Genomic DNA, 17,908 nt, shown 5'->3' with positions numbered 1-17,908 from the left:
GTATATTGCCCAGCCACGTAGTATATTGCCCAGCCACGTAGTATATTGCCCAGTGACGTAGTATATAGCACAGCCCATGTAGTATATTGCCCAGCCACGTAGTATATAGCACAGCCCATGTAGTATATTGCCCAGCCACGTAGTATATAGCACAGCCCATGTAGTATATTGCCCAGCCACGTAGTATATTGCACAGCCCACGCAGTATATTGCACAGCCCATGTTGTATATTGCCCAGCCACATAGTATATAGCACTGCCCATGTAGTATATTGCCCAGCCACGTAGTATATTGCCCAGCCCACGTAGTATATAGCAATGTGGGCATCATATCCCTGTTAAAAAAAAAATAAAATAAAAAATAGTTATATACTCACCTTCCGGAGCCCCCGGATCCAAGTGAAGCGGTTACTGACGCTGCTCGTGCGCTCCGGTCTCGAGTGCATTGCGGTCTCGCGAGATGATGACGTAGCGGTTTCGCGAGACCGCTACGTCATCATCTCGCGAGATCGCAGCATGGACCGGTTACCGGAGCGTCGCGATCTGGAAAGGCCTGTTGTCGATCCGGGGGCCGACGGACGGTGAGTATATAACGATTTTTTATTTTTTTTTAATTATTTTTAACATTAGATTGTTTTACTATTCATGCTTCATAGGCAGCATGAATAGTAAAAAGTTGGTCACACAGGGTTAATAGCGGTAACGGAGTGCATTACACCGCGGCATAACACGGTCCGTTACCGCTGCCATTAACCCTGTGTGAGGGCAGACTGGAGGGGAGTACGGAGCCGACACTGACTGCGGGGAGGAAGGAGCTGCCATTTTTCTGCCGGACTCTGCCCGTCGCAACTTGGATTACATGACAGACAGAGGCCGCGACCAATGAATATCCGTGACAGACAGAAGGACAGACAGACGGAAGTGACCCTTAGACAATTATATAGTAGATTGTAATCAATGAATAATTGATACTTTACTTCTACTGCATCATTGTATCTTGTGGTTATGGACAAACAATATGATAAACTCACAATAACAATAGGTTATATAGTTGAACAAAAAAATGACTCACCTCTTCAGTCTGTGGAGTGCTCCTGCACTGCTTCTTCAGCTGGTCTCTGCTATCTTCCTCCAGAAAACATGTCCTGTACATGACTTACAAGATCATTGCTGCCGGTCACTGACCATTATCCTGTAAAGTTTGTAGCAGAACATTTCACAGGAGAATGTAAGGGCAGCAGATCTTGACGGCAACCTGGAGAGACATTAAATGATGCAACAAGACAATGACCCAAAAGAACAAAGTAAATCAAGAATGGTTAAAATTGAATATTTGTGTTTTGCAATAGCTTGGTAAGAGTCCTGACCTTAAAGTGATGTCACCTAGACACTGAGACGTGACTACACATTGTCTTGTATAGTCTGCCTGGTGCCCTCCATGTGTCTTCTGCTGCCTCCTCTGCTGAGACTGATGTTCCGGGTTCCTGCATCCAAGATGGTGGCTGCAGTGGAATGGGGATCGCACAGGTAAGTCTAAACCATGCCTCCCCTGACTTTCCTGTGCTGTGATGGCTTGGCCACAGCTCCCTATTCCATCTATCTTGGATGCAGAGGGATCGGATTGCCAGTCTCAGAGGAGGAGGCTGTGGGAGGCAAATAGAAGAGCACCAGGTAGGGAGACAAATGTATAGTCACGTTTCAGTGTCAACACGGAGGGCCACTCTAACCCTATTGAGATGCTGAGTCAAGACCTGAAGAAGCTGTGAATGCGAGGCATCCGAGAAATATTGACAAATTAAAGCATATTTGCAGCCAGTTATGGTCTAAATTCCTCTCCAACTTTGTTCAAATCTTATTAGGAAATGTTTGATGGAGGTAATTGCTGCCAACAGGGAATCTACAGATTATTAATATTCTAGGGTTTACTGTTTTTTCGCTGTGCTGTGGATGTTTATTCAATGTGCTTAATAAAAGTTGTATTAATATTATTTCACAATGCTGTTGTTGGATGTTCTGGGACCAAGGGCTCCTTCGCTGTCCTTAAGGGGCTCCTGAGCTCGCCCTGTTCCCTGGATTACTTCTGATGGTGAAGATGCCGGGGCCACGTACCTTGCCTTAGCTCCTGAATCCGCCCTCAGTCTGTATCCTTCTCCCACCCAGGGAAGAGTGGAGAACTAATGTACCATAATACACCAACCAGACTAACAAGGTAATACAAACAGGGATAATAAAAAATACATACAATCATACAAATATACACACACAAACAACAGAGGTAAATACTGGGGACTGGAGGATGGGGTAGAATCAAAGTAGGAGAAGTAGGGGGATTGACACACAGACAAAAATCCTAGCCACAGTCTCAGACAAATCCACCCAACTCCTTCTCAAACAACAATCACCATCTCGTAACCATGCAGTATAAAGCAACTCTGACAATGAGTGCTAGCCAGGGCCCAGATTATATAGGGGATGTGAGTGGCTATCATTGAAAAGCTGAGAGTCCTAATGCAGGAAAGCTTCCAGGAGCTCTCAACTGAGCAGATTAACCCCTGCACTGCTGAAAGAAACCTGCACTGTTTAATATGAAGGTGAAGTGCTTCTAAACAGTGCAGGAGTAGGAGAAATCAGATGCTGCGGTCTTCTGGCTCATCTGACCCGTGACATATTAAAGGGGTTGTTCATTACTAGGACAACCCCTTCTTAACCTAAAGGTTTGTCTGAGATAAAATAAAAAAAGCTTATACCCCCCCACCCCCTGTGCCGACATCTTTCCGAGCCCCTGAATCATGATTGCCGACACCGCTGGAACGGTGCCAGCACGGGAGGTGAGTATGAGCTTTTTTACTTCATCGGAGCCAGACGTGGGGTATGAGAAGGGGTTATACAAGTAGTGGACAGCTTCTTTAAATCATGAATGGTTCAGATGTGTTTTATTAGTAAGGTTAGACTCTGTTTGTCTATAATTGTGACTTAGATATTGGATAACTATTAGAACTGATTTTATTAGTTATCTTTGGAGAGATAAAAGTAATTCATGCAAAGTTACGTTCTAATAGATGAAAGTCATGGACTCCATAAGTGCTTGAGTAAGGTGAAGAATCTTACTGTACGTGGTGTTTGAGGTTGTACGTGTCTGGCTTGTGTTCCTTAGTATAAAATATGCTGGGAAACAATCATTAACTTTTCTCAGGCGTGACATCTGTCAAGATATGTAGATGTAATCTTCTTACATTTTTTCATGTTTAGACTAAGCATTTTATCCGTGTATGGCATGCCGGAATAAACATGGATGGTAGTAAGAATTCAATCACTTTGTAGTTATACAATATTCTTCTGCAAGTCATTTCTATAATGTTTCTCGTATATGTTTATATATGTTTGTACACACTCCTTGACATTGAAAATGCAGTACCAGAAGGAAATTTTGAGGAGTTATGAAAATCAAAGGGTCGATAGACATGTTAATGTTATGGAAACCACATTTTTAAAACATCTTGATTTATTCAGTATTGAGTATGAGCGCCAAGTGAGGAAATCTCCGCACTTAGGCACCGTGCACATGTTGAGTATTTTGGAGAGTTTCTCACCTCAGTATTTGTAAGCCAAAACCAGGAGTGGAACAGTTCGAGGATAAGCATAATAGAAACATATACACCACTTCTGTATTTATCACACACTCCTGGTTTTGGCTTACAGATACTGAGGTAAAATACTGACAAAATACTCAATGTGTGCACATGGCCTCACACACCATGGCTGCTATCAGTGAGGTTATTAATGGTTGCCTGAAGAATGTACTGACACGCTGAATGCATTTGTCAAAATCATCAAGATCCGCTGCTGGCAGCTCCCACTGGTATTGCCGATCAATGACGTCCAAGATGGAAGTTGGCCAAATGATGGACTAAATAATTGTTTGCCCAACATCCAACTAATGGGTATAGTTGGTTTTAGTCTGGTCATATTCTGTATAAATATAAGACTTATTGTACTTGAAGATACGGCGGATGTGCCATAAATGGAATATCCGCAATGTAGTACCATAACAAGTGAGATTTTATTAAATCGCCCACACTTTGGCCAACGGAAGCAACATTGAAGCCACACATACATTGACCAGAAGTAAGGATTTTATTTCACCCCTTGCAAAGCAAATTAACACAGCCTGAGGACTACTGCTGCAATCACACTTATGATGGAGGACGCTGTTCCGTCAGGTTCATGGACTGTGTGGTCAAGCAAGAACTCAGCTACTTGATTCACACTGGGACTTTGCTACCCCTTTATTTAGAGTCAGGGGGCCTCCCAGTATTCAGACCTCCGGTGATCATACATATATTATCTATCCTGTGGTTAAGTATTTAATGGGAAATTGCTTTAATTTCTAATTACCGTACAATTAACTGCTTGAACACTGTAAGACTTTATTACAGTTACTCCTGCTGATTATGCTGTAGTATAACAACCTTTACCAAGAGGCCTGATCTGGAGTCTTACGAACTCTGTATAGATCTCTTTTGTATCTCAGGGATATTCTTCTGGAGAGAATCGCTCTGTAATACAGATCACCACCATTTTTTGTTTATACAGAATAGGACATAAATAATGAAGTAGGGTCTGGTGTTCTTGTACACTTGCCATCAATACTGTAATATGGCCTTGTGCATGAGGCCTAATAGTAAAGTCATTTCCATAAACATTCAGGAAATTCCTGAAAAAATGTTGAATATTATCTGATTGTTGAGTGATTTCTGTTCTTTGAGGCCTAATATACTCACATTGAAAGCAATTAAAGGTGTTGCCACTATCTGGACAACACCTTCTTAAATGCTGTAGTCCCCCAAGTAAAATAAAAAACCTAACACTCAACTCCTGAATCGGCGCTATTCCAGCGTTGTCAGCGCCAGGTGTGTTTTGCCACATGAGCATGCCCTAACTAAAGTCACCAATGACCTACTAACCGCCAAAGCCAAGCGACACTACTCTGTCCTCTTCCTCCTGGACCTGTCCTCTGCCTTTGACCCAGTGGACCACTCCCTATTACTACAGACCCTCTCATGTCTTGGCATCACAGACTTGGCCCTATCTTGGATCTCATCATACCTAACAGACCATTCAGCATTTCCCACTCGCACACCACCTCCTAATTTCTCCCCTATCTGTCAGAGTCCCACAAGGTTCAGTCCTAGGGCCCCTGCTCTTCTCCATTTACACCTTCGGCCTGGGACAGGTCATAGAGTCTCACGGCTTTCACTATCACCTCTATGCTGACGACACACAGATCTACATCTCTGGACCAGATATCACCTCCCTACTAACCAGAATTCCACAATGTCTGTCCGCTATTTCATCCTTCTTCCCCGTTATATTTCTAAAACTTAACATGGACAAAACCGAATTCATCATCTTTCCCCCATCTCACTCGACCCCCCAAGGTACATATCCATTAAAGTAAATGGCTGCCCACTCTCCCCACACCCACAAGCTCACTGACTTGGGGTAATCCTTGACTCTGATCTCTCCTTCAGACCACATATCCAAGCCCTTTCCACATCCTGCCGACTTCAACTCAAAAATATTTCCCGGATCCGTACATTCCTCAACCAAGAATCTGCAAAAACCCTAGTCCATGCCCTCATCATCTCCCGCCTTGACTACTGCAACCTCCTGCTCTGTGGCCTCCACTCTAACACTTTCGCACCCCTCCAATCTATTCTAAACTCTGCTGCCCGATTAATCCACCTGTCCCCCCGCTATTCCCCAGCCCCCCCTTCCCCTCTGTGAATCCCTACACTGGCTCCCCATTACCCAAATACTCCAGTTCAAAAGCCTAACCATGACATACACAGCCATCCACAACCTGTGTCCTCCATACATCTGTGACCTCGTCTCCCGGTACTTACCTGTACGCAACCTCCGATCCTCACAAGATCTCCTTCTCTACTCCCCTCTTATCTCCTCTTCCCACAATCGTATACAAGATTTCTCCCGCGCATCACCCCTACTCTGGAACTCTCTACCACAACATATCAGATTGTTACCTACCGTGGAAACCTTCAAAAGGAACCTGAAAACGTACCCTTTCTGACAAGCCTATAACCTGCAGTAATCACCGATCCACCAAACTGCTGTACGACCAGCTCTACCCTCACCTACTGTATCCTCACCCATCCCTTGTAGATTGTGAGCCCTCGCGGGCAGGGTCCTCTCTCCTCCTGTACCAGTCGTGACCTGTGTTGTTTAAGATTATTGTACTTGTTTTTATTATGTATACCCCTCCTCACGTAAAGCGCCATGGAATAAATGGCGCTATAACAATAAATATCTAAGGCAGCTGATGGGCTGCAGTACTCACACTTCCCTCCGATGTCCGAGTTTTGTGCAATGGAAGTGTGAGCGCTGCAACCCATCAACAGCCGCTGATCGGTTGCAGCATTCACATGACATGGCAGTGTCACGTGAGTGCCGGAGAATCAGTGCAGGAGGTGAATATAAGGTTTTTTTTCCATTTTACAAGGGGGTCGATGGCATTTCAGTAGGAGTTGTCCAGCTAGTAACTAGTGTTGAGCGATACCGTCCGATACTTGAAAGTATCGGTATCGGAAAGTATCGGCCGATACCGGCAAAGTATCGGATCTAATCCGATACGATACCCGATACCAATACAAGTCAATGGGACTCAAGTATCGGACGGTATCCCTGATGGTTCCCAGGGTCTGAAGGAGAGGAAACTCTCCTTCAGGCCCTGGGATCCATATTAATGTGTAAAAGAAAGAATTAAAATTAAAAATATTGCTATACTCACCTCTCCGACGCAGCCTGGGCCTCACCGAGGGAACCGGCAGCGTTCTTTGCTTAAAATGCACGCGTTTACTTCCTTCCGTGACGTCACGGCTTGTGATTGGTCGCGTGCCGCCCATGTGGCCGCGACGCGACCAATCACAGCAAGCCGTGACGTAATTTTCAGGTCCTCAATGCCTAATTCTAGGCATTCAGGATTTTAAAATTACGTTCCGGCTTGTGATTGGTCGCGTCGCGGTCACATGGGCGACGCGACCAATCACAAGCCGTGACGTCACGGGAGGCAGGAAACGTGCGCATTTTAAAATTACATCACGGCTTGTGATTGGTTGTGTGCCGCCCATGTGACCGCGAGGCGACCAATCACAGCAAGCCGTGACGTAATTTTCAGGTCCTGAATGCAGAATTAGGCATTCAGGACCTGAAATTACGTCACGGCTTGCTGTGATTGGTCGCGTCGCGGTCACATGGGCGGCACGCGACCAATCACAAGCCGTGACGTCACGGAAGGAAGTAAACGCGCGCATTTTAAGCAAAGAACGCTGCCGGTTCCCTCGGTGAGGTCCAGGCTGCGTTGGAGAGGTGAGTATAGCAATATTTTTTATTTTAATTCTTTCTTTTACACATTAATGTTGTTTCGATACCGATACCCGATACCACAAAAGTATCGGATCTCGGTATCGGAATTCCGATACCCGCAAGTATCGGCCGATACCCGATACTTGCGGTATCGGAATGCTCAACACTACTAGTAACCCTTTAAATCCTACTAATGATGACTTAAATGATCCCAGAAGAAGAGGTCTGCCATAATTACTCCAAACCACAGTGAGTACTTTTCAGGAAAGTCATAAAACCTCTCAGAAGAACATCCAAAGGATTGCTGAGGTCAGATATCTATTGGTGTTATTAATAGGCTTGTTGTCAGCTGGCTGATAGACGCCGAGAACTAACATTCTTATAGCTTATGTAGGGAGCCACGGCAGGGCGTTGTATACAGTATTCTGGAGAAGAAGCACCCTCTCCTTCTGTATACTGTAGCTGGACCGCTACATGTACGTTACGGGTTTTCGGCCAAGGACCCACAAGTAACCAACCACAGGGACCCCTTTTCAGCTACATGTAAATGTGACATTATCCTCAATGACAAAGCTATATAACAATGAACTGGGCAGATTGTTACATGAATAAGATGCTGCCTTTGTCTGTACATAGTGAATCAAGTATATTATACCAGGTACTGCTCATATAAGAGGGTGATGGCCCACCGGAGGAATCTCCTGTTCTGCTGTGGGCCAGTCCAAGCCTGAGGAAGTGGGATCAAGTAACAGCATGGAAGGTACTATTGAACAAAAATGACCTTTTTATCAGATTTTGACTACAATGGAAGCTGAGCTGCTTTTACACTATGAATAAGGGCGCCTCTTTGCGCCAGATATGCATCAATTTTTAATTCACTTTCACATGGATTTGCTTCTTTTTATGGATTTATAATAAACAGTTTTTATTCATTGGATGAAAGGGCCACAAATTTCCTCCATTCTCGTCTTCTTTTGCTGTGTTGCACCCATCAATGCAGTATTCTCAGCTTCACATGGTATGGACATGCGTGGTGAGCTCTATACCTTTCTCTCCTTTTGGCAGCTGAGCAGCAGTACCGAGAACGGCCACTACACGGCGTACAGAGCTGTGTTTCGCTGCTGTACACTGGTTACTTCTGGCCACTGTGGGAGCTGCTAAAAGCTGATATGTGGGGGTGCTTGGTATTGGACCCCCACCAATCTGGTAGTGATAGTATAAGGATCATTATTAGAGTCCTAGACAAACCCATTAAAGTAGTTATCCACTTTCAAACTTTGTAAAATACCTAAAGTGACAAATTCAGCAAGTACTCATCCTCCCTGGCCACTGCTCCAGTCTCAGTGGTTTGGCTGTAGAAGTGACACTATGTCATCAGCGTGCGTCACCACTCTATCCAATCATTGAGCTAAGTGGCTCGTGTACGGAGCTCTGTGGCCCCTACCGTCAACCTCTGCACAGCTGCTGAGCTCAGCAATTGGCTAGATCATACTGTTCACACCTACCGCCAAAATACAGAGCCCGGAGCAACGGACGAGAGCCAGCGCTGGATACAGAGAGGATGAGCACGTATTGAATTTGTTATTTAAGATATTTTAAAGAAGTTTGGAGCCCATTTTCCTGAAAGTGGACAATCCCTTTAAATATGTCCAGCAATAATGCAAAGGTTCCCATCTGGTAAACGATGGGGAACCATTTATTTTTGTGTTATTATTACATATTTGAGTCTGTGCACATGGCTGAGTGACACAGGATACATCACTATCCCAGTAACTAAAAAGATTACATTATAAGAAATTACCGGCATTATAAAACCAATTAGAATAAAATGTATGATGTCCATTGTTTAATCACATAAAATTAAAAGTCTTAGAAACATGAAAAGATATCATATAATTGCTGGCTAAACTGATGAAAAGCAGCAGCTACGCAACATATTAGATATATAATATGATAAAAAAAATTAAAAAGTCCAAATGATAATAGTGCAATGTTACATGCTATGATACAAGTATTGGTGTGACAGGCCTATGCCCCTGCTATGACAGCTGATACATCAGTGTTATTTCTGCCTTACAGGACAATGATTCCGGTTACTGAATTCCGCCAGTTCTCGGAGCAGCAGCCGGCATTCCGAGTGCTCAAACCATGGTGGGATGTATTTACGGATTACCTGTCCGTGGCCATGCTTATGATTGGTGTTTTCGGCTGTACATTGCAGGTAATTGCTATATTATTGATTTGGCTAATGCCCCTCTATTCCTAATTCCTCTACATTATATTTATTTTCTTTTTGGGAAGGATTCTACTTATCCATGGAGGATAATGGCACTATATAAATAAACGGTATTATTAATGAGATATTGATACAGCAAGTCAACTTTGGGTACCACCAGAAAAAAAACAGTAAACCATTGATCTAGTAAATGTTTTGGGTTTGATCTTGTCACTAAACCTTAAAGAAGTTGTCCACTACTTGGACGACCCCTTCTCATACCCCACACCTGGCCCCGATAAAATAGAAAAGCTTATACTCACCTCCCATGCAGGCGCCGTTCCAGCGGTGTTGGCGCTCGCAATTCCGGGGCTCTTGTTCAGTTGTTATGACATGTGACCCCGATTCCCAATCGGCGCTGGCGTCACTGTTTCCGCCTTCGGACAAATCAAACACCAAGAGGAAGTCCGGGCCGTGGTGATCTCTCACTTCCTCTTGACGCTCGATTTGCCTGAAGGCGGAGACAGTGACGCCAATGCTGATTGGGCCCCAGACTCACGTGTCATAACAACCACACAAAAGCCCCGGGAACACAAGTGCTGATAACCGCTGGAACGGCGCCGGCACCGGAGGTGAGTATAAGCTCTTTCATTTTATCGGCGCCGAACATTTAGATCAAGAAGGGGTTGTCGTAGTAGTGGATAACCCCTTTAAATTCCAAAAGATACTATTAATGTGATATTTTTGGAGTGTATCAGTTTTGGGTTGTGGCAACCTATTAATGAGTCTATAAGGGTACTGTCTCACAGTGGCACTTTTGTCGCTACGACGGTACGATCCGTGACGTTCCAGCGATATCCATACGATATCGCAGTGTCTGACACGCAGCAGCGATCAGGGACCCCGCTGAGAATCGTGCGTCGTAGCAGATCGTTTGGAACTTTCTTTCGTCGCTGGATCTCCCGCTGTCATCGTTGGATCGGTGTGTGTGACACCGATCCAACGATGCGTTCGCTTGTAACCAGGGTAAACATCGGGTTACTAAGCGCAGGGCCGCGCTTAGTAACCCGATGTTTACCCTGGTTACCATCGTAAAAGTAAAAAAAAACAAACAGTACATACTCACATTCCGGTGTCCGTCAGGTCCCTTGCAGTCTGCTTCCCGCACTGACTGACGGCCGGCCAGAAAGTAAGAGCAGAGCACAGCGGTGACGTCACCGCTGTGATCTGCTTTCACTTTACGGCCGGGAGTCAGTCAGAGCGGGAAGCAGACGGCGAGGGACCTGACGGACACCGGAATGTGAGTATGTACTTTTTGTTTTTTTTTACTTTTACGATGGTAACCAGGGTAAACATCGGGTTACTAAGCGCGGCCCTGCGCTTAGTAACCCGATGTTTACCCTGGTTACCCGGGGCCTTCGGCATCGTTGGTCGCTGGAGAGCGGTCTGTGTGACAGCTCTCCAGCGACCACACAACGACTTTCCAACGATCACGGCCAGGTCGTATCGCTGGTCGTGATCGTTGGAAAGTTGCAGAGTGTGACAGTACCCTAAGTGCAACTATACAAAGAGGCCAAATGTAATGATATGATTTATTTATGTTGTGTTATCTGTTCGATATGAGCATTATGTAGGATGTCAAAAGACTTGGCACTACCTTATCTGTCAGGTAAGTCTATGATTACGTAGTCAGGTGGTATCTGCTACCTTTTTACTCAGTGATTAAAGAAACTCAAGATACGGAACATGTGCACACCAAGTCATTATTGCATTGCATATTTTCATTCTTTTTAGCGTTTTTTTTAAGCACTTTTTCAGGCAAGTTTCGGATTGGATCCACCTGAAAAAGACATTGTGTGCACATTCCCTTGGAGAACGTTTTTGCTGGATCTGTTCCCATTTCTGGTTTCCTAATGAAACGTTAATGTTGAAGGATGAATACAGGACAAAAAAACATCTCTCCGATATATATTTGTAGCCAAAATATCCATAAAAATCTGATAACTGATAAGCGGTTATTTAAACACTAATTTCCTTCTGAATTGAATTTATTTCAGTGGATAATTTGAGGAAATTCCATTGTGACTTCACATCTGATATTGTAATTTGTCTCTTAGGCCTTATTGTCTTAGAAACAACATTGGAATTTGTTCACCTGCTTGGTTCACCTTATATTCATGTTGTTTTTTACTGGAACAAACAATCCAAATAATAATTACATTACAAGGCATTTCCTCTAAGATTATATCTCTAACCTGTTTGGATCCAGAAGTTTGTATTCTCTCAAGACTCATAAAAATTCATGTGTAAAAGGTGGTGGAAATGTCAGAAATCCGGATCTAAAGAGGACCCGTCTAACAGTCTTACAATAATTCTGTAATATTGTTACCTGGTGTAAAATGTCGCTGTTCTCTTAAATCCGACATTATTGTTCTTATGTTCCTCACCATTTCTGAAAAATGCCCCCCTCTTCCCTCTATGGAAATCTAGTGTTGTCAGCCAAGGGGGTGTAGTCCTCAGCTCTTCTCTTTGGGTGTTTTCTTCAGGATCATGCCCTCTTGGCGAACAAGACTAGATTTACATACAGAAAAGAGGGCAGGGGATGGCTCAGAAACAGAGAAGATCAGGAAAAAAAGACAGGAAAACCTTTCCTAGATTCAGGAGAATGGCATCATTTAGACTTGGCAACATATTTATGGCAAGTTACGGGTCCTCTTTAAAGTGATGCTTAAAAGGGTTGTCCAACCGACACATAGCAGATAAAAATGCATTAAAATAATAATAATAATAAAATAACTGATACTTACAGCTATAAATAACTGATACTTACCAGCTATACAATAACTTACACTTACCAGCTATAAAATAACTTATACTTACCAGCTATAAAATAACTGATACTTACCAGCTATAAAATAACATACTTACCAGCTATAAAATAACTTATACTTACCAGCTATAAAATAACTTACACTTACCAGCTATAAAATAACTTATACTTACCAGCTATAAAATAACTTATACTTACCAGCTATAAAATAACTGATACTTACCAGCTATAAAATAACATACTTACCAGCTATAAAATAACTTATACTTACCAGCTATAAAATAACTTACACTTACCAGCTATAAAATAACTTATACTTACCAGCTATAAAATAACTTATACTTACCAGCTATAAAATAACTTACACTTACCAGCTATAAAATAACTTATACTTACCAGCTATAAAATAACTTATACTTACCAGCTATAAAATAACTTATACTTACCAGCTATAAAATAACTTATACTTACCAGCTATAAAATAACTTATACTTACCAGCTATAAAATAACTTACACTTACCAGCTATAAAATAACTTATACTTACCAGCTATAAAATAACTTATACTTACCAGCTATAAAATAACTTATACTTACCAGCTATAAAATAACTTATACTTACCAGCTATAAAATAACTTATACTTACCAGCTATAAAATAACTTACACTTACCAGCTATAAAATAACTTATACTTACCAGCTATAAAATAACTTATACTTACCAGCTATAAAATAACTTATACTTACCAGCTATAAAATAACTGATACTTACCACCTATAAAATAACTTATACTTACCAGCTATAAAATAACTTATACTTACCACCTATAAAATAACTTATACTTACCAGCTATAAAATAACTTATACTTACCAGCTGATTCTTCTACTGCGCCAGAGGTCATCATTCTTTGTGAGCTTTCCAGAAGTAAGGGCACAACACGACCCCCCTGCCACCAATTACTGGCCTCAGAAGTCAACCCTGCTACCACCATCATCATCACTGAGGCCATTGTTTGGCAGCAACAGTCACATGCATGTGCTTTGAATGGGATCACTTCCAATGAGTTCATATAGACCAGTGCATCCACTAAAGCAGCAGGCAAATTAGTAAGATATTTTATTATTTGAATAAATCTCTAGCTTTAAAACTGTTTCACAACCCTCATTTAAGTCTGGATGATTATGACCATGTCATGAGAGTAATCGCAGTTATTGTAGAAAATAGCCATGTCCGATGTTATGGGGTCTGGAGGTTAATTTGGGATCACGTATGTGCAGACAAATCACTCTGTTTTGTAGGTAAAAATAAGGTATTGGATTTCTGTTATTTGTGCTTTAATGTAATTTTTTTTTTTTTGGTGGGACCCCTTTTTAATATTAAAGAGTAAGCAAACTTTTTTTTAAAATTTAATTATACACCGGACATTACAAAGTTATGACTTTTTGTAATATACTTAATTTCCGTATTTTGCTTCCTTGTCTTCCAACACTATACAGCAGTGCTGATTCAATACTTAACTCATGGTCCTTGAGAAGCTGCTTTTAACTTCTGCTCTGCAAAGATCCTTACACTATAGTCCAACAGCCTGTGTACAGAACCTTCCTTGTTTGATACTCTCTGCTCTGACTGTTTTCAGACAGGAAAATCTCTGTACACAGACTATTTGAATATAGTGGATGGATCTTTACTGAACAGCAAGTAAAAGCAGATTCTAAAGACGCATTGCAAGAATACTTCTGCATAGCCTTTGGGAGGGAAGGAAGAAAAATAAGGTAATGACGTATATTACAAAAAATCATAACTTTGAAATTCCTGAAGAATAATTAAATAAAAAATAAGAATTGAATTACTTTTTAGGAGTTATTTGGAGTTAAAATACTGCCTTAAAGCCATTCATAGAATTTACATTAGATTTATGGAAGTTAAAATAATTATTTTAGAAATAATTACAACCTCTTCTTGTCCTTCTTTATAACCAGGTAATGCAAGACAAGATTATATGTCTGCCAAGGAGGGTACATCCAGTTCAGAACGCTTCCATCTATAATGCTTCTGGTGCCACTAATTTGCCTCTTCCAGCTCCCAAACCAACTGGGACTGTGGAAATGAGGGGATTAAAGACAGACTTGGATCTCCAACAATACAGCTTCATTAACCAGATGTGCTATGAGCGGGCTCTTCATTGGTATGCAAAGTATTTCCCTTACTTGGTTCTCATCCACACTTTAATTTTTATGGTGTGTAGCAACTTTTGGTTTAAATTTCCTGGATCAAGCTCCAAAATTGAGCATTTTATTTCCATATTGGGGAAGTGTTTTGACTCGCCTTGGACAACCAGAGCCTTATCTGAAGTATCTGGTGAGGAGCCAGAGGAGAAGGACAACCGAAAAAATGCTCTGAACAAAACAATTGCCACCCCTTCGGCTGTAGAGAGTCCACTAGTGAAGACCCAGTCACTAAAATCCATACCCGAGAAATTTGTGGTTGACAAAACTACAGCAGGAGCCCTGGATAAAAAGGAAGGAGAACAAGCTAAAGCCTTATTTGAGAAAGTTAAAAAATTTCGGCTCCATGTTGAAGAAGGAGATCTTCTTTACGCCATGTATGTGCGCCAAACCATACTGAAAGTTCTTAAATTCCTCATTATTATCTGTTACAATAGTGCACTTGTTTCCAAAGTACAGTTTACTGTGGATTGTAACGTTGACATACAAGATATGACGGGATATAAGAACTTTTCTTGTAATCATACAATGGCGCACTTGTTTTCTAAATTGTCCTTTTGTTACTTGTGTTTTGTTGGAGTCTATGGACTTACGTGCCTTTATACTCTCTACTGGTTGTTCTATCGATCCTTAAAAGAATATTCTTTCGAGTATGTGCGTCAGGAAACTGGTATAGATGATATCCCAGATGTCAAAAACGACTTTGCCTTCATGTTTCACATGATAGACCAATATGATCCACTGTACTCAAAAAGATTTGCCGTTTTTCTATCTGAAGTAAGCGAAAATAAACTGAAACAATTAAACTTAAATAACGAATGGACGGCTGATAAGCTGAGGCAAAGGTTACAGACTAATGCTTACAACCGCCTGGAGATACAATTATTTATGCTCTCCGGTCTTCCAGACACTGTCTTTGAGATAACCGAGCTGCAGTCTTTAAAGCTAGAAATCATCAATAATGTCATGATACCAGCAACAATTGCTCAGCTTGATAACCTTCAAGAATTGTCCTTGTATCAGTGCTCTGTAAAAATTCATACGGCAGCCCTGGCTTTCTTAAAAGAAAATCTAAAGATATTGAGAGTAAAGTTTGACGACGTTCGAGAACTTCCACCATGGATGTACAGTTTGAGAAACCTGGAGGAACTGTACTTGATTGGCTCTTTAAGCCCTGATATATCCAAAAATATAAACCTTGAATCTTTCCGGGAATTGAAGAGTCTCAAAATACTTTATATAAAAAGTAATTTATCTAAAATCCCTCAAGGAGCAGTTGATGTTTCTGGTCATCTTCAGAAGTTAAGTATCCTTAATGATGGAACCAAGCTGGTAATGCTAAACAATCTTAAGAAAATGGTCAACTTGACAGAGCTGGAGCTTATACACTGTGACTTAGAGCGAATACCTCATGCAATTTTCAGTCTTCTAGCTCTTCGAGAACTGGATCTTAAAGAAAATAATCTTAAATCCATTGAAGAAATACTTAGTTTCCAACATTTGCGTAAACTCACAATATTAAAGCTGTGGTACAACAGCATTACTTACATACCAGAACACATAAAGAAACTTTCAAGTTTGGAACGACTGTATTTCAGTCACAACAAGATAGAGGTGCTTCCTTCTCACCTGTTCTTATGCAACAAACTTCGATACTTAGATTTATCTTATAATGATATTAGATTCATCCCTCCTGAGATTGGAGTTCTCCAAAGTTTACAATATTTTTCAATTTCTTGCAACAAAGTGGAAAGCGTGCCAGATGAACTGTATTTCTGTAAGAAATTGAAGACCTTAAAAATCGGGAAGAATAACTTAAGTACTCTCTCACCAAAGATTGGGAACTTAGTATTTCTGTCTTACCTGGACATTAAAGGTAATCATTTTGAATCTTTGCCTCCAGAGCTTGGAGATTGCAGGGCCTTAAAGAGAATCGGACTTACTGTAGAAGACACCTTATTTGAGACGCTTCCATCCGATATTAGAGAACAAATGAAATCTGAATAGGACAAATCAGCCTTATCTCGGGATCTATTATGGGACTGGAAGGGAAATAAAATGAGAGCGCGGTTGTCAGATCAAAAGGATTGATTCATGATTACTGGACTTTATTCATTTTCGTCATGGCCCACTCATATTGGGCCTTATTTTAATGGACATGTTGGTCGCTCTATTTCAGCACGGTAGTGTTGACTCAGAATGAAAATCACCTTAGTCAATCTGGCATTAAATTAATCTATTGCAGGGCAATATAACTTTTGTCGGACCCATGTAGCCATTTTGGGTTTTCAAATGCTCAGGTACTGTCTGTAGATCTGAGGAACATTTATATTTTGTTAAAATCTGTTACAATTATTTTGTGGGCTATTTTGTTACTGTTTCGGGGACCAAGCTATCATGAAGTTCATCAAGTATATATGTTTTGTATGAATAACTTATCACTCAAGTCTTTCATGAATGTTAGTTTGTGCCTTATTTAATCACCTATTGAAAAAAAAAGTGTTTCGAACTTTTCTATTCTAGAATGTCATGCACTATAAAATTTATTTTGAACATGGATGAGTTACTTTTAAGTTTGTCAGACTTTTTATGTTTTGTACAATGTTCCAGTGTCAGCACTATTGACAGAAAAATAAAAATGTTATGGGTCTCAGAAAATGCCATCACAAACCCCAATTTTTTTTTTAAATTTCAGAATTTTATTTCTTCGTTTAAATGAAATTTTTGAAAAAATCTCAGCAAGTTTGATATCACCATGATCATACCGACCTGGAGAATTGCGATTCGGATTAATTTTTATCACAAAATGTGTTCCATAAAATCCAAATCCATTATATTGTAATGGTGTCATCAAAAACTGCAACTCGCCCCCCCCCCCCCCCAAAATACACCCTCATACGGCTATGTTGATGGAAATATTAAAAAAGTTATGGATCTTGGACGAAAGCGAGGAAAAAACAAAAATTAAAATTGGTTGAGGAGGCAAGGTGTTAAAGATTTGCTGTCTTAAATTTTTTTATTCCAACAATGCTAAAAACATAGCATTATTTTCTGTATTTAGTAGCAGGATGTTATATTAAATGTGTGCTATATGATTACTTTTCCAAACCAGGTTCCTTACTTAGACTGTGCTTCTTCTTACTATGGTGCTATCAAAAATATGAAGAATTCCAGAACTCACATCATGGATTGTATTCTTGTTGTCAAAATAAAAACATATGGAGGTCTTCAAAATGCTGCAAACCTTAAAGAGGT

The 17,908-nt window shown here is 41.1% G+C and overlaps 1 protein-coding gene across 1 annotated transcript in view; it reads left to right on the top strand.

The window, feature by feature from the left end:
• LRRC8C (leucine rich repeat containing 8 VRAC subunit C) overlaps nucleotides 1–17,212 on the top strand; it is a 60,808-nt gene extending 43,596 nt beyond the window's left edge. Inside the window, exons 2-3 of the mRNA XM_077278438.1 lie at nucleotides 9,462–9,603; nucleotides 14,408–17,212. Coding sequence (XP_077134553.1) covers nucleotides 9,466–9,603; nucleotides 14,408–16,660 — 2,391 coding nt within the window. The 5' untranslated portion in view covers nucleotides 9,462–9,465 and the 3' untranslated portion in view covers nucleotides 16,661–17,212. The remainder of the gene's footprint in view (nucleotides 1–9,461; nucleotides 9,604–14,407) is intronic.
• The last annotated feature ends 696 nt before the right edge of the window (nucleotides 17,213–17,908 follow it).

Source organism: Ranitomeya variabilis, chromosome 8 (assembly GCF_051348905.1).
Source record: "Ranitomeya variabilis isolate aRanVar5 chromosome 8, aRanVar5.hap1, whole genome shotgun sequence".
Taxonomy (NCBI): domain Eukaryota; kingdom Metazoa; phylum Chordata; class Amphibia; order Anura; family Dendrobatidae; genus Ranitomeya; species Ranitomeya variabilis.
The sequence above is the reverse complement of the archived record's forward strand: the minus strand, read 5'-3'. Positions and strand labels throughout refer to the sequence as shown.